The 18,117-nt window shown below is 48.3% G+C and overlaps 1 protein-coding gene across 2 annotated transcripts in view; it reads left to right on the top strand.

The window, feature by feature from the left end:
- Positions 1 to 18,117, top strand: part of LOC116989047 (sodium- and chloride-dependent GABA transporter ine-like) — a 94,423-nt gene that overhangs the window by 27,413 nt on the left and 48,893 nt on the right. For both annotated transcript variants that reach the window (XM_033046181.1, XM_033046180.1), the window contains exons 2-3: positions 13,152 to 13,286; positions 14,844 to 15,051. In XM_033046181.1, the coding sequence (XP_032902072.1) occupies positions 13,152 to 13,286; positions 14,844 to 15,051 (343 nt within the window). The remainder of the gene's footprint in view (positions 1 to 13,151; positions 13,287 to 14,843; positions 15,052 to 18,117) is intronic.

Below are 18,117 nucleotides of genomic sequence, written 5' to 3'. Positions count from 1 at the left end.
GAAGTGTAGATGAACACCATTATTATATAAGATATGACAATTTAATAATTTGACCATATGACAAAATGATAATTTAAGGATAAAGGGGGAATCCTTTAGGCCAGAGATGAGAAAAACATTTTTCACACAGAGAGTGGTGAATCTGTGGAATTCTCTGCCACAGGAGGTAGTTGAGGCCAGTTCATTGGTTATATTTAAGAGGGAGTTAGATGTGGCCCTTGTGGCTAAAGGGATCAGGGAGAGAAGGCAGGTACAGGATACTGAGTTGGATGATCAGTGCAGGCTCGAAGGGCCAAATGGCCTACTCCTGCACCTATGTTCTATGTTTCTATGTTTCTATGACAGAGCTAATGGGATATTCGGCAGTCTCTTTGTCGATCTATACTTCTCTGTAGGAAGGAACTGCAGGTGCTGGTTTAAACCAAAGATAGACACAAAATGCTGGAGTAACAGGCAGCATCTCTGGAGAGAAGGAATGGGTGACGTTTCGGGTCGAGACCCTTCTTTGGACTGATGTCAGGGGGGGGGGGGAGATAGATAGATTGGTAAGGACGTGTGATGGTGTGAAAACAGGGCAAAGGGAATGGAGATCAAGGAACATGTAGAATAGAGGAATCACAGAGAGGTAGCAGCGAGGGAGGATGATGCTGAACCCTCGTCGGATAGGCAAGGATACAGTAAGTAATTCAGAAAGCTTTATTCTTTACCCTTTCGAGATATGCTGTGGAAACAGGCCCAACGACCCATCGAGTCTGTGCCAACCAGCGATCACCCTGCACACTAACGCTATCCTACACACTAGCGACAATTTTACAACTTACCAAAGCCAATTAACCTACAAACCTGTCCGTTCTTGGAGTGTGGGTGGAACCCGGAGCGCCTGGAGAGAGCCCACGCGGTCACAGGGAGAATACACAAAGTCTGTGCAGACAGCATCTGTAGTCAGGATCGAACCCGGGTCTCCGGCGCTGTAAGGCAGCAACTCTACCGCTGCGCCACCGTGCCACTAACGGAATGTTATTGCCTTTGGCCAGGTGGACAGAATGCAAAAGAAGGGAGATGATGCTTTGGCTGTGAGTGATTCACCGGACTACATCAGTGGTGACGACTGGCGTTCAGATTTAATGAAATCGATCTCGATTAGGGAGTCCAGATTTAAGGAAATCTATACCAATTATTGATACTTGGAACCAATTCCCGAGAAGGTTCACTCAACAAATACCTGGAATGGGCAGATTGTCAAATGAGGGAAAAATCACCAGGTTCGGCCTGTGTCCTTTAGAGGTTAGAAAAGTAAGTGGGGAGTAAGTGTTCGAAGCATTAGACCGTGGGAAAGCATGACAGTTGAAACAACGGGAGGATGTGGTGAATTCGTTGTCAGAGACTGTTGTGGAGGCCAAGTCATTGGGTCAGTTTAAAGCAGAGATGAATGATTGTTGATTAGTAAGGGCATCAAAGGTTATGGGGACAAGGCAGGAGAATGGGGTTGAGAGGGAATAATAGATCAGCCATAGACACAAAATGCTGGAGTAACTCAGCGGGACAGGCAGCATCTCTGGAGAGAACAAATGGGTGACATTATGGGTCAAGACCCTTCTTCAGACCCTTCTTCAGAGTGGTGAATCTCTGGAACTCCCTGCCACAGAAGGTAGTTGAGGCCACAGTTCATTGGCTATATTTAAGAGACAGTTAGATGTGGCCCTTGTGGCTAATGGTATCAGGGGGTATGGAGAGAAGGCAGGTACGGGATACTGAGTTGGATGATCAGCATATTGAATGGCGGTGCAGGCTCGAAGGGCCGAATGGCCTCTACTCCTGCACCTATTTTCTATGTTTCTATGAAACATAACCCATTCCTTCTCTCCAGAGATGCTACCTGTCCTACTGAGTTTCTCCAACATTTTGTGCCTATCTTCGATTTAAACCAGCATCTGCAGTTCTTCCCTACACATAGATCGGCCATGATTGAATGGCGGAGCAGACTCGATGGGCTGAATGGCCTCATTCTGCTCCTATGTCTTGTGGTCTTATGGTTTGTGTACCACCTCTAGTGCATGGAGCCTGTGACCTGCTATGAGTAACGCCCTCCTTGAAAAACAAATCAATATAACATCCGACTTACAACTGAAACTCGCTAATCATTAGAAACCACAGATCACTCAATAACTAACGTAGGGTGTCAACAACTCCCTCCCAATCTATGATCCAGAAAGAGTGTGCAGAAAATTGCTATTGATCGAAAAATAAATATTATATCACACAACAGTATGTGGAAAGTTGTCACATTGTAGAACATTCAAATAATACATGTGGAATGATAAATATAAAGGAAAGATTGCAATAAAATATAAAGCAATATATTTAAAGGGCTGCACGCTGGCGTAGAGGTAGAACTACTGCCTCACAGCGCCAAACACCCAGGTTCGATCCTGACTATGAGTGCTTGGCTCTAAGGAATTTGTACGCTCTCCCCGTGACCTGCGTGGGTTTTCTCCGAGATCTTCAGTTTCCTCCCACACTCCAAAGACGTACAAGGTTTTGTAGGTTAATTGGCTCGGTATAAATGTATAAATGTAAATTGTCCCGGCTGTGTGTTGGATAGTGCTAATGTGCGGGGGTCGCTGGGTCGGTGCGGACCCGGTGGGCCAAAGGGCCTGTTTCCGCGCTGTATCTCTGAACTCTGAGCTTGGCTTGGTAGCCTCCTTTACATCTAGGTACAAGACATGTGATGGGAGCAACCCAGTTTGGCTGCCACTTTTCACACATCAAGATGAAATTTGGGAAGGCGGGGTAAACATTGTGCGTCCTTCGCCCTAAACTAAACTGGAGAAAAGTCTAACCAATTTACAAATGATTGGAATTGCGGTTTTATTTTCCCTGTCATCTTGTTCGTATCCGCTGATTTTGTGAACAGCTTGCGGGAATGTGTTGAGACAGTATTGCTAGTGTTTATTTGACAATGGTTCAGGTTGGTGTGGATATTGACAGCCTGAACAGTGAGTGCCCTTCATTTCCATCGACGTCTGCAGTGAGGTATTAATGATTGTGATGCAAGCACAGCGTGGGGGACTGAATGATAAACAGTTGACAACCAGGAAGTAGCACAATCACTTCGAACTGTAAAATTATTCATCCACTCAAAAAATAATAATCAGCGGACAGATATACGTCCGGTGTTGGTTAAATCATTTCTTGGAGGTTTCACCGGTTCATTGGATTGCTACGTGGGTCTGGGATCAGTAACTGTTACGTGCTTTAATAGACGGTGTTCTCAAGCATTTGATTATTATTCCCCGATGGTTGGGAATAGCTTGAAGGAGAACAATGAATGAGAGGGAATAGATTATCTCCATTGCTATCACAAATCGCTCATTGAAAGCTATTCATGCACTGACACATTTGGAAAACTGACAACAGTTATCAGACATCGGTGGCCGACTGGAACCACTTTCTCCAGAGTTTTAAGGCACCATCAGCTGGCAACACCCACTGTGGAACACAGCTAAAGATGCAGGTAGACACAAAATGCTGGAGTAACTCAGCGGGACAGGCAGCATCTCTGGAGAGAAGGAAGGGGTGACGTTTCAGAGACCCTTCTTCAGACTGCTTCGACTCGAAATGTCACCCATTCCTTCTCTTCAGAGATGCTGCCTGTCCCGCTGAGTTACTCCAGCACTTTGTGTCTATCTTCAGTTTAAACCAGCATCTGCAGTTCCTTCCTACTCATTTTGTCCGCAGCACAGTTTATTGACCACGGATGTACCTCAACAATATTAGCCATTAGTCGTTAAGTTATTGTCACATGTTAAAAGCTTTTGTCGTGTGTTAACCAGTCAGCGGAAAGACAGTAGATGAGGAAAAACGTTTTCACCCGTGAGAGTTGTGAATCTGTGGAATTCTCTGCCACAGAAGGCAGTGGAGGCCGATTCATTGGATGTTTTCAAGAGAGAGTTAGATATAGCTCTCAGGGCTAACGGAATCAAGGGACGTGGGGAGAAGGCAGGAACGGGGTACTGATTTTGGATGATCAGCCATGATCATATTGAATGGTGGTGCTGGCTCGAAGGGCCGAATGGCCTACCCCTGCACCTATTGTCTATGTTTCTATGTTTACATGATTACAATCGAGCCATCCACAGTGTACACATACACGATGAAGGGAATATTGTGAATAACATCTAGTGCAAGATAAAGCCAGTAAAGTCCGATCAAAGATAGTCTGAGGCTCTCCAATGAGGTATTACAATGAGATATTTCAATGGAATGTTCTTACAATATAAAATGATTGCAATCTTCATACATGCTTTATAGACTATACATCGAACATGAAGCTCCAGATGATATGAAGCATATTTTCTTGGATTCATTGTCAACAAATACATGCACTTACTCAAGCAGGAACATGCAATATTAAACACATTAGAATAGGAATTGCATGCCCACAGTGAAAGAGTTTTCATTCTATGAGTTGTCCAGTCAACGTGGTTATAATTATAACGATTAATCTGGAATTGGATACATCATAACAATATTGTAAGTACAAGGTTTTCCTGTTCATCAATGGCTCATAGTTGCAATACAAATATTTAGATGAGTAAGAGAATGAATTTTGATTGAAACATATAAGATCACGAGGCATACAAATATAAAAGGCTGGAGTTCATATGGTGATAGGTTATAGGAGCAGAATTGGGCCCATTGAGTCTACTCCGCCATTCAATCATGGCTGATTTACCTTTTCCCTCTCAATCCCATTCTCCTGCCTTCTCCCCATCATAACCCCTGACACCCGCATTAATCCCGAAGAATCCATCAATCTCTGTCTAAAAAATATCCATTGACTTGGCCTCCACAGCCTTCTGTGGCAAAGAATTCCACAGTAACTCAGCGCAACACAGTACTGAGTAACTCAGCAGGTTAGGCAACGTCCCTGGAGAACATGGATTGGTGATATTTTAGGTCGTGACCTTTCTTTAGGACTGAATGAAGTCAGAATGAAGAAGGGCCCTTACCTGAAAGATCACCTATTCATGTTCCCTATGGGTGCTTCCTTATGCCCCTGTCCCACTTAGGAAACCTGTACGGAATCCTCTGGAGACTTTGCGCCCCACCCAAGGTTTCCGTGCGGTTCCCGGAGGTTCCCGGAGGTTTTTGTCAGTCTCCCTGCCTGCTTCCACTACCTGCAACCTCCGGCAACCACCTGCAACCTCCGGGAACCGCACGGAAATCTTGGGTGGGGCGCAATCCGTTCGGGTTTCCTAAGTGGGACAGGGGCTTAACCCACCGAGTTGCTCCAGTACTTTGTGCCGTGTTATTTTGTAAGCTAGCATCTGCAGTTCCTTGTTTCTACATTTAGGCATTCGATTATGGTGGGTGTGAAGTGGATGTTTCTTCGTGTAGAAGAATCTCAAACTGGTCTCCACATGGTTTTTTTAAGGGTTGTTCTTTTAAGACGCAGATGAGGCAAAGGTTTTATTTCTTTCAGATAGTCGTCATCATTTGGAACCTTCTTCCTCAAAGGACGGTGGTGGCAGAATCTTTGAGTATGTACGGCAGAGATAGGCAGATGGTTAATGAGCAAGGAGGCAAAAGACTAATCTGGATAAACAGGGATGCAGAGTAGTGGTTACAATCAGATCAGCCATGATCTTATTACATGGTGGGGAAGCTCAATAGGCTGAGCAGAAAACTCCTGCTACTAGTTCATATGTTCACATATACATTCATGCATTGAAGATAGACACAAAATGCTGGAGTAACTCAGCGGGACAGGATAGAAGGAATGGGTGGTGTTTAGGGTCTCGACTTGAAACGTCACCCATTCCTTCTCTCCAGAGAGGCAGCCTGTCCCACTGAGTTAAAGCCCTGTCCCACGGTACGAGTTCATCCCAAGAGCTCTCCCGAGTTTGCCCTGATTCGAACTCGGAGATTTACGGTAATGGCCGCTCGTCGGTACTCGGGGCTCTCGTGGACATTTTTCATCATGTTTGAAAATCTTCACGAGTCTTCCCGTGCTTACCTGCCGTTAGCGAGTCTTCCCGAGTGGCTGCCGTTAGCGCTAAGAGACGTCCCCGAGCTCCGACGTACCCGCTACGTTCACTCTCCGTGCTTACCACGAGTTTGATTTTTTTTTACATTCGGGAGAGCTCTGGAATGAACTCGCACCGTGGGACAGGGCTTTACTCCAACATTTTGCGTCTACCTTCAGTGCAAACCAGCATCTGTAGATCCTTCCTTTCCATCCATGTATCCTTCCTTTTAAGTACCTAGGAGTAATGGAGGCATCGGTGAGTTGTAGGGAGGTCATTTTTTTATTTTTTTTTTAAATTTCAAAATATACTTTATTCAATTGGTAAATATATACAATTTCTGAACCATTCAAACAAAATTCATCCGACATTTTCGGAAACTATACAAACTTTTTCCAGTACAATTTTTTTACATTTGTCAAATTTCACCAAACAGTCCCCCACCAGTGCCACTCTGTGGCCCCTGTTCAAGTAATAAATATATACAATGTGTACACAGTGCGAAAATTTCCATCTGACATTTCAAGTTCCATAAAAAATGTCCCCCACCCGTGCCACTCATGTGGCCCTCTGGTGTGGGATACCTTCCCTTAATTTAATTTGAGGGGCGTCTCCACCATACTGTGCCCCCCATGTCCAGCAGCGGAAGGACCCTAGACTGTGGCCCTCCCCCACCGAGCCTTGGCGTTGGCTGCACCAAGCTTCAGCGAGTCCCTTAGCACGTACTCCTGCAGTCTGCAATGGGCCAGTCGGCAACATTCCCTGACGGACATCTCGCTCTGCTGGGTGGTGAGCAACGCTCGGGCAGACCAAAGAGCGTCTTTCACCGAGTTGATGACCCTCCAGCAGCACTCGATGTCAGTCTCTGAATGTGTCCCTGGGAACAGTCCGTAAATCACAGAGTCCTCTGTGACGGAGCTGTTCGGGATAAATCGTTCCAGGGACCCTTTCATACCTCTCCAGACTCGTTTTGCAAATCCACACTCTGCAAAGAGGTGGGCAACCGTCTCCTCTCCATAGCAACCGTCCCGGGGGCAGCGTGCGCTGGTAGTGAGGTTCCGACGGTGCAGGAAGGATCTGACCGAGAGGGCTCCCCTCACCGCCAGCCAAGCCAGGTCTTGGTGCTTGTTGGTCAGTTCTGGCGATGAGGCATTTTGCCAGACAAGCTGGGCAGTCTGCTCTGGGAACCACGCCACCGGATCCATCGAGTCCTTTCCCTGCAGTGCCTGCAGGACGTTCCATGCTGACCACTGCCCGATGGACTTGTGGTCAAAGGTGTTGGTCCGGAAGAACCTGTCAACAGACGTCAGATGGGGCGGCAATGTCCAGCTGACTGGTACATTGCGTGGCATCTGCGCCAGGCCCATCCTTCGCAACACCGGGGACAGGTAGAACCTCAGCAGGTAGTGGCACTTAGTGCCCACGTGCCTTGGTTCCACACTCCGCCTGATGCAGCCACACACAAAGGTGGCCATCAGGGTGAGGGCGATGTTGGGCACGCTTTTACCCCCGTTGTCTGCCGACTTGTACATGGTGACCCGTCGCACCCGGTCCATCCTCGACCCCCAGATGAACTGGAAGACGGCCCGGGTGATCCCCGTGGCGTAGGAGGGAGGGACAGGCCACACTTGTGCCAAGTACAGCAGACCCGAGAGCACCTCACACCTTATGACCAAATTTTTCCCGGTTATGGAGAGGGAGCGTTGCCTCCACAGCTCCAGCTTCCTCCCCACCTTGGCTATCCGCTCCAGCCAATTCTTGTTACTCGACTCAGCCCCCCCGAACCAGATCCCCAGCACCTTCAAGAAGTCAGGCTTGATGGTGAAGGGGATGGAAGATCGGTCGGGCCAGTTGCCAAAGAGCATGGCCTCGCTCTTCCTGCGGTTCACCCTGGCTCCCGTGGCCGACTCAAACTGGTCACAGATGCTGATCAATCTGCGGACCGACCTTGGATCCGAGCAGAAGACGGCGACATCGTCCATGTACAGGGAGGTTTTGACTTGAATGTCCCCACTGCCTGGCAACGTCACTCCTCTTATGCTCGCATCCTTCCTGATGGACTCGGCAAAAGGTTCAATACAGCAGACAAACAAGACAGGAGAAAGAGGGCAACCCTGCCTGACTCCAGACCTTACAGGGAAACTGTCTGATTCCCACCCATTGATTTGGACTGCACTACGGATGTCGGTGTAGAGCAGTTTGATCCAATTTCAGATTCCCTCCCCAAAACCCATTTTGGAGAGCACGTCCCTCATGTACGTGTGCGATATCCTGTCGAAGGCCTTCTCCTGGTCCAAGCTGACTAGGCAGGCATCCACCCGTCTGTCCTGCACGTAGGCGATGGTATCTCTCAGCAGCGCTAGGCTGTCTGAGATTTTCCTGCCAGGTACAGCACAGGTTTGGTCCGGGTGGATCACCCGTCCCAGAGCAGACTTGACCCGGTTGGCGATGGCCTTAGACAGGATCTTGTAGTCTACATTCAACAATGTTATGGGTCTCCAATTCTTTATATCCTTCATCTCCCCCTTCTGCTTGTAGATTAGGGTGATGCTGCCCTTCCTCATCGAGTCTGACATGCTGCCGGCTAGAAGCATGTCGTTGTACACTTCCAGCAGGTCCGGGCCCACCCAGTCCCACAGAGCCGAATACAACTCGGCCAGTAAGCCATCGCTTCCGGGAGTTTTACTCGAGTCAAAGGAGCGGATGGAGCCAGTCAGCTCCTCTAGGGTCAGTGGTTGGTCCAGACTCTCCTGCTTGCTGTCCTCCAAGACCTCCGTGATAGATGACAGGAAGTTCTGGGAGGCGGTGCTGTCTGTGGCCTTTTGGTCATACAATTCCGAGTAAAAGGATTTGCAGACCCTCAGCATGTCTGTCTGCGAGGATGCTATCGAGCCGTCCTCCTCCCTAAGGCTGTTGATCACAGAGCTCCCCCTGTGAACCTTATGGAAGAAGAAACGTGAGCACGTCTCATCCTGCTCCACATGGCGGACCCTGGATTGGAAGATGATCTTGGAGGATTCAGAGGTAAAGAGCCGAGCTTGCCGGTCCTTCACCTCTCTAAGTTCCTCCCTCACATCCACCCCCCTCGACTGCAGAAGGAGCAGTTGTTGCAATTCTGTCTGGAGTTGGCACAATTCCCTCTGACTCTGTCTTGCTCTCTGAACCCCTTTGGCTATGAAGAACTTCTTAATGTTCTCCTTGGTTGCTTCCCACCAGAGTGTCGGGGAGTCAAAGAGGGGCCTCACCGTTCTCCAACGTGCGTAGTCCCTCTTTAGCTCCTCAACGTTCTCTGGGGTCAATAGCTTCACATTTAACTTCCACGTCCCTCTGCCTGCCTTCCGGTCCTCCTGTAGGTGACAGGAAGCCTGAAAGAGGCAGTGGTCAGAGAAGAACACCGGCGTGAGGTCGGTGTGTCTCACCGTGACGGCCTTCATGGTGAAGCCAAACCGTCCGATCTCGACCAGGTGAACCGCGGCTGGGACCCGCCTGCAGGGTCGCTGAAGGCGTCGTGCAGCTTTGCGTCTTTTACCGTTTCCATCAGGAACTTGGACGTGCTGTCCAGTCTGTTGTCGGCACTGCCGGATCGTCCAGCCGCATCAATGATGCAGTTGAAGTCACCGGCCAGAACGAGCTGCCGGGACGTGGCCAACAGCACTGGGAGCTGCTGGAGAACGGCCAGCCGCTCGCTCCGCCCGGGTGGGGCATACACATTAATCAGCCGGAGCGGAGAACCACGGTACATTACATCCACCACGAGGAGACGCCCCGCAACCACCTCCCTGACCTCAGTGATGGCGAAGTTCCCTCCCCGCAGCAAGATCCCCAGGCCAGAAGCACGACAATCATTGCCCCCCGACCACACAGACAGTCCGTGGGGCCACCATCGCGACCACCTCCGATAACAGCGGAGGTGTGGCAACCCGCACTCCTGTAGAAAAGTCACATCTGCCTTGACCTTGGCCAGGTACTGTAAGGCATTTACACATCGCGCAGTGCTCTTCACACTGCGCACGTTTAAGGATGCCAGTTTGAGCTCCATTGTCCTTTAGAGTCACTGGCCATTTTCCTGTTCCCTCATGCCCACCGCTTCGGTGAATTGCCTCACCTTTCCTGGGCTCAGATACCCGGCATCCTCAACGGGTTGGGTTTCCCGTGTCGTAACCCGAGGTGTCGTTGGGGGGGGGGGCTGCTCGTTTTACCCCCTTCTGGGTGCGCCGCTTCCCCCGTCTCTCGTGGCTGGGGCTCGGTGACAGGCTTACTGCTCCCGGAAACTCGGAGCTGAGGCCCATTGGCCGCTGCACTGCTCCCGGTTGCCCGGAGCTGGGGCCCATCGGCCGCTGCACTGCTCCCGGTTGCCCGGAGCTGGGGCCCAACGGCCACTGCACTGCTCCCGATGCCCTGGGGCTGGAGCTCCTCGACCACTGCTCTGCTCCCGATGCCCAGGGGCTGGAGCCCCTCGACCGCTGCACTGCTCCCGATGCCCTGGGGCTGGAGCTCCTCGACCACTGCTCTGCTCCCGATGCCCAGGGGCTGGAGCCCCTCGATCGCTTCACTGCTCCCGATGTCCTGGGGCCGGAGCCCCTCGACCGCTGAACTGCTCCCGATGTCCTGGGGCCGGAGCCCCTCGACCGCTGCACTGCTCCTGCTCCCGATGTCCTGGGGCTGGAGCCCCTCGACCGCTGCACTGCTCTCGGTCTCCTGGTGCAGGTGTACAATCGGCCTGCACCTTCTCCTTTCCGCCCCGGTTTTCTTCTTGTGGGGTTTCCCGTTCGCCTCATCCTCCGACGAGGAGGAGAGGTTGCTCCCTTCTGTCAGGGAGAGAGACCGTTTTTTGGGGGGTTTTTTGGGCTTGCCATCCCCTTCTGGCCTCTGCTCCGTGTGCTGACCCTTCTGGTGTTTTTTGTACTTTACTGTAGTCCAAATTTGCTCTCCCCCCTCCTCCATCGACTCTCCCTCCTGGGCTTGGTGCTGGAGTTCTCCTGGCACTTGGGGGCTCGAGGTGGTTGAGGTGGCTGAGGTGGTTGGGCTGTCCTCATCCCTGTTTCCCCTTTCTGCTGGGGACTTGACAGTGGTAGTGGGTGTCTCACTTACCCTGGGGGTGCTGGAAGCCGCCCCTCTTGTTGCCTGTGCATATGTACAGGCTCTTTTTGGGCAGGCCCTGTAAAGGTGGCCTCCCTCCCCACACAGGTTGCAGTTCTTGCTGGCTTGACAGTCTTTTGTCTCGTGGCCCTCCGTTTTGCAGTTTTTGCAGACCACTGCATTGCATTGGGCCATCACATGTCCAGGCTTATTACATTTTCTGCAAACTCTGGGCTGCCCCACGTAATTTAAATATCCTCGGTTTCCTCCAATTGCGAACACCGATGGAGGGTGGAGGAGAGTTCCTTCCTTGTCCACCCTCAGCTTTACCTTGACCTGCCGCTTGCTCGTCCAAATCCCGTGCAGATCCTTCACGTCCACGCTGTTCCCCGCTCCGTCGACATAGCGAGCAAGGAAGGTGAGGACAGTGTGATGGAGTAAATAGATCAATCATTTCTACATTTTTATTTCCGTGGCTTCCAAGGTTGAATATCAGGAGGGATATAAAATGAGCTTTCAACTCTCACCTTTGAGCCGCACTATTGCCTCAACTGATAGCGACAACACTTAAGTTTTAAGTGAAACTTTAGCTCAACCATGAATCCTTTTCAATTCCGAGCTAAATCGGCTGTGACCATGGGTTGATTAAATAGAGGATGGTGCAAGTGTTTAAACTGCCAGCAGAAATGAATGGGAGGAGATATTGCAACCCGCTAATGAGTGTCGGGGAAAGGATTGTAAAATTGACTAGCCTCCAGCAGGACACGCAGAATATTCTCAGAGCATGGGCCATGTGAACTTCTGATAAGGATTTAATATTTCATCCAAATTAACTAGTTCTCAGTGAGGCACTAATAAATTAAGCATAGATTTGCATTTTTTCCTCCTCTGTCTGTTCACGCTGAACTCTTGAGTCACGCCACCGCTCCGACTTCAGTCACATAGAATAATGTTGCTCTTAAATGAATTGAGTTCATCACCCTTCATAATATCGAGCAATTGTACCACCAGATTCAGGAGCAGCTTCGTCCCCCGCTGTTTAAGTGCGACACAGTGGTGCAGCTGTCAGAGTTGCTGCCTCACTTCACTACGCCAGAGACCCGGGTGCAATCCTGACCTCGGGGACTGTCTGAGCGGAGTTTGCACGCTCTCCTGTGATCTCATGGGTTTCCCCCCGGTGCTCCAGTTTCCTCCCACATCCCAAATAACGTGCGGGTTTGTAGGTTAATTGGCCTCTGTACATTGTCCCCAGGGCGTGGGGAGTGGACACGAAAGTGGGATAGCATAGAGCTAGTGTGAATGGATGATCAATGGTCAGCGTAGACTCTGTGAGCCAAAGAGCCTGTTACTATTGAATGAATGGTCCTTCCATAAGATAGGATGTTGTCCCAATTTTCCAACATATCTCATCACTGACATTGGACTTTATCTCTGGGCGTTTAACGCTACAATGATGTGAAACTATATTCTGCAATCTGGTGTTTTATTCTTGGCATTTACCAGTTGTAAACATTATATACTTGTGTAAGGCTAGAACCTAGTGAAGGAAAAGTCTTCTTCATTTTACTTATGGGAGACATTTTCAGAAAAAGACTCAAAGTGCTGGAGTAACTCAACGGGTCAGGCAGCTTCTCTGGAGAACATGGATAGGTGACGGGACCATTTCGGGTCAGATCATCCATGTTCTCCATAGATGCAGGAGGACTTGTTTAGATGACATTTTGCGTCGGGATCCTTCTTCAGACTCCAACTATAATTATCATCTTCAGCGCACTACCATATTTGCTATAACTTTGTGTCAACCATCCCCCCTTATTAACAGACTAAACGGAAATGACACAGACTTAGAAAGCTGATGAGATTTTTTTAATGAAGATCTAAAAGGAAACATACCTCAGAAATGTCTGTGGAAAGTGGGGGGGGGGGGGGGGGGGGGGGGGGGGCGAAGGGCCTGTTTCCGAGCCGTATCTCCAAACTAAACTAAATCATGGGCATTTATTACAATTACATAATTTTAATCTCACATTATTTATTTTCTTTCAGGAGCGTTTCTGATCCCCTTCTTCGTGATGCTTGTGGTGCTGGGAATCCCACTTCTTTACATGGAAATCGCAATCGGACAGTACTTTCGGGTCGGGCCAGTTAAAGCTTTAGCCTTGATGTGCCCACTCCTCAAAGGTCAGTGCAATAGATTCACCTGCCGGCCATCAGTCAGCCTTGGAAGTGGCACACTTACATAAAGAGAAATAAACAAAACATCTCAGACTGCAACACTGTACAACTTTAGACTTCAGAGATACAGCTCCGAAACAGGCCCTTCGGCCCAATAGGCTCACGCCAACCAGGTCAACCCGTACACTAGCACTATCCTACACACTTTGTAGAAGCCAATTAACCTACAAACCTGCACGTCTTTGGAGTGTGGGAGGAAACCGGAGCACCAGGAGAAACCTCACGCGCTCACGGGGAGAACGTGGAATTTTCTGCCACAGACGGCGGTGGAGGCCGGTTCTCTGGATACTTTCAAGAGAGAGCTAGATAGGGCTCTTAAAGATAGCGGAGTCAGGGGATATGGGGAGAAGTCAGGAACGGGGGTAGTGATTGGGGATGATCAGCCATGATCACATTGAATGGCGGTGCTGGCTCGAAGGGCCGAATGGCCTACTCCTGCACCTATTGTCTATTGTCTATTGTACAAACTCCGTACAGACAGCACCCGTAGTCAGGATCGAACCCGGGTGTTTGGCGCTGTAAGGCAGCAACTCTACCGCTGCGCCACCGTGCCACACTAACAACTGGAATACTTCAGCTGTTGAGACAATGAAATCAGAACCTAAGGATCTAACAAAGATGATTTAGCAAGCCCAGACATCGAATCATGGAGATATGTACAGTATCATGGAAACAGGCCCTTCAGCCCAACATGTCCATACCGGCTAAGGTGCCTTCCTGAGCTAATCCCATTTTCCTGCATTTGTCCCGGATCTCTTAAAATCTTTCTTATCCATAAACATCTCCAAATTCTTTCGAAAGTTGTAATTGTATCAGTCTTTACCGCTTCCTCGAGAAACTCGCTGCCTATCCCACCACCGTGATTCTCAAGTGCACTCCTACATCCCTTATACTCCTCAAGGGACTTGCGTGATCCGAGGTGCCTGCATCCTTGTAAAGATTGTGTGTACATGAATGAATGAATGAATGAATGAACGAATGAATGAATGAAAGAATGAATGAATGAATGAATGAATGAATGAATGAATGAATGCATGAATGAATGAATGAATGCTTTATTCTCACAAGTAACAAGTTCTAGCGGGCAGCACAGTGGCGCAGCGGTAGTGTTGCTGCCTTACAGCGCTTGCAGCGCCGGAGGCCCGAGTTCGATCCCGACTACGGGTGCTGTCTGTACGGAGTTTGTGTACGTTCTGCCCGTGGGTTTTCTCCGAGATCTTCAGTTTCCTCCCACACTCCAAAGACGTACAGGTTTGTAGGTTAATTGGCTTGGTGTATGTGTAAATTGTCCCTAGTGTGTGTAGGATTGCGTTAATGTGCGGGGATCGCTGGTCGGCGCGGATTCGGCGGTATGACGTTTGTTGATCCATAATGTATGTTCTTATATGCTGTAAGGTCCACAGTCAGCGGTGGTGGCCTCTTTTATGCTATGAGAGCGTAATTATGAATAATATATGATCTTATTCAAGAACAGCATAAGATCTTGTATCTCTTCTCTTCCAGGTGTTGGTGTGGCCTCAGTGGCCATTTCCTTCATAATGTGCACATACTACAACCTCATCATATGTTGGGCCCTCTATTATCTCATCAACTCCTTCCAGAACCCTCTGCCTTGGCACAGCTGTAACAACACCTGGAACCATCCGGAAAGCTGCACAGATAGTCATAGTGCCAGCAACATCACAGACTCCGCCAGTCAGCAGTTCTTTGAGTAAGTCCTCCATGTTGCCCTGTAACCATCGAAACATAGAATCATAGGAAATAGGTACTGGAGTAGGCCATTCAGCCCGTCAAGCCAGCACCGCCATTCAATATGATCATGGCTGATCATCCAAAATCAGTCCCCACGTTCCTGCTTTCTCCCCACATCCCTTGATTCTGTTGGCCCTAAGAGCTATATCTAACTCTCTCTTGAATAAATCTGTATTCAAGTATTTTAAGCAATGGATTATATCTAATAACCCACTCAGAAATGACATAGGAGGATCACTGCCTGAGGTCACTCCTTCAGCATAAGTTCATAAGTTCATAGGAGCTGAATTAGGCCATTCGGCCCATCGAGTCTACTCTGCCATTCAATCATGGCTGATCTATTCTTTTCCTCTCAACCCCATTCTCCAACCTTCTCCCCATAAACTTTGACACCGTTACCAATCAGGTATCTGTCAATCTTCGCTTTCAAAATACCCAATGACATGGCCACCACCGCTGACTGTGGCAATAAATTCCACAGATCCACCACCCACTGAGTAAAGAAATTCCTCTTCATCTCTTTTCTAAAGGAACGTCCTTTTATTCTGCCGCTGGTCCTAGACTCTCCCACTACTGAAAACATCCTGCCACACCCACTCTATCCAGGCCTTTCACTATTCAGTAAGTTTCAACGAGGTCCCTCTTCATCCTTCTATACCTCCAGTGAATGCCATCAAACGCTCATCATACTTGAACCCAATCATCCCTGGGATCGTTCTCATAAACATTCTCTGTTTACGAGATTGCACAGCACATCCCTCCTCAGAAATGGGGCCCAAAACTGCTCACGATACTCCAAAAACCAGAGGGCACAGCTTTAACATAAGTGGGGACAAAGTATGAAAGAGATGTGTGAACTGGTCTGGCGTGTGGCTTGAACATGCCGCGCGGGGGGTGGTGCAAGAGGCAGATATGATAAGAGGCTTTTAGATGGGCAACTAGATATGCAGGGAGTGGAGGGATATAACTCACAGACAGATGAGATTAGTTCAACATGGCGCTATGTTTGGCACTAACATTGTGGGCCAAAGGCACTGATCCTGTGCAGAACTTCTCTATGATTTTTATGCCCGACCCTCAAGGACAACAGAAGTCACGAAACCAGAAGCACAATTGTATTGAAATATTAATTTAAATTTTTCATTTTCATTTTCTCCATTCAACTTCAACCAATGAACTTCATCTGAAAAAAATAGTTTTTGTTGAGAAAGGAAGAAGGTAGACCTTAGGAAGAATCTTTTTTTTGTGTGCATCCATCTGCTCCTTGTAGGGTTTTCTCCACACACATAGATAGGTTGGTTTGGCTGGCTCGGCCTCCATTGTATTTTTTTTTCTATTTCTGTTGCAGGTTTTCATGTTTCTTCATTTTACTTACGGGAGGCAGGAAGACATTTTCAGATAAAAGACTCAAAGTGCTGGAGTAACTCAACGGGTCAGGCAGCATCTCTGGAGAACATGGATAGGTGACGTTTCTGGTCGGGCCCATGTTCTCCATAGATGCTGGGGAACATGCTTATAATAATAATAATAATAACTTTATTTATAAAGCACTTTAAACAACTGCAGTTGCCACAAAGTGCTGTACATGAGAACTCATGAACAAAAAGCTATTACAAACAATTAAAAACCATTAAAAACCATAAAACGAAGGACTATAAAAAACACTAAAAATTAAGACATTAAAAGCACTAAAAACAGGAGCAATGCCTCAGCCAGTGTCGAAAGCCAAAGACTCCAACTATAATTATCATCTTCAGCGCACATCTTCAGTCATATTTGCTATAACTTTGTGTAAACCATCCTCCCTTATTAACAGAGTAAACGGAAATGACACAGACATAGAAAGCTGACTTAGAAAGGGCGGCGCTGTGGCACAGCGGTAGAGTTGCTGCCTTACAGCACTTGCAGCACCGGAGGCCTGGGTTCGATCCCGGCTATAGGTGCTGTCTGTACGGAGTTTGTACGTTCTCCCCGTGACCTGCGTGAGTTTTCTCCGAGATCTTGTTTCCTCCCACACGTACAGATATGTAGGTAAAGTGGCTTGGCATCAATGTAAAATTGTCACTGAGAGTGTGTAGGATAGTGTTAATGTGCAGGGATAGCTAGTTGGCGCCGGCTCGGTGGGCCGAAGGGCCTGTTTTCGCGCTGTATCTCTAAACCAAATTGATGAGATCTCTCATCTCTCGCTGTATCTCTAAACTAAATTGATGAGATTTTAAAAATGTATATCGAAAAAGAAACTTCCCTCAGCAGTGTCTGAGGAAGGAAGTCAAAATTCATACGGTGCCAGGACAAAAATCCAAATACTGTAATGCCAGTAATATTTTTTTTTTAAATTCTGGCATGTTCGACGTAGCTAATAAAGTGACACGGCTGAGCATTTCTTTGGGAATTCCAAGCATTCTGAGAGAAAGGACATAGGTTCATAATGCTAAGTGTTCGGCTGGCAACCGGAAGGTAGCCGGTTCGAATCCCGCTTGGAGTGCATACTGTCGTTGTGTCCTTGGGCAAGACACTTCACCCACCTTTGCCTGTGTGTGAATGTGTGTGAGTGATTGGTGGTGGTCGGAGGGGCCGTAGGCGCAGATTGGCAGCCACGCTTCCGTCAGTCTGCCCCAGGGCAGCTGTGGCTACAGAAGTAGCTTACCACCACTGAGTGTGACTGAGGAGTGAATGAATAATGCGATGTAAAGCGTCTTGAGTATTAGAAAGGCGCTATATAAATCCCATCCATTATTATTATTATTATAACCCATTGACCATGCCGGTGGGTCAGTGAGTTTTGGTGTCTTGCTATTGCTGTGAGACCACAGAATATAGAATACTACAGCATAGTTACGAGCAATTTCACCCGCAGTGTCTGCGCCAAACATGATGTCAAGATAAACTAATTTCATCTGTGATCCATATCGCTTATTTCGCAACATAATCACATGCCTATCTAAAAGCCTCTTAAACTGCACTTTCTCCTCTACCACCCCCACATGCTGAAAGATGCTGTTTTAAACTGGAATTAACGTAATCA

This window comes from Amblyraja radiata, chromosome 28 (assembly GCF_010909765.2).
Source record: "Amblyraja radiata isolate CabotCenter1 chromosome 28, sAmbRad1.1.pri, whole genome shotgun sequence".
NCBI lineage: Eukaryota > Metazoa > Chordata > Chondrichthyes > Rajiformes > Rajidae > Amblyraja > Amblyraja radiata.
Note: the sequence above shows the minus strand (reverse complement) of the source record. Positions and strands in the feature narration are given on the sequence as shown.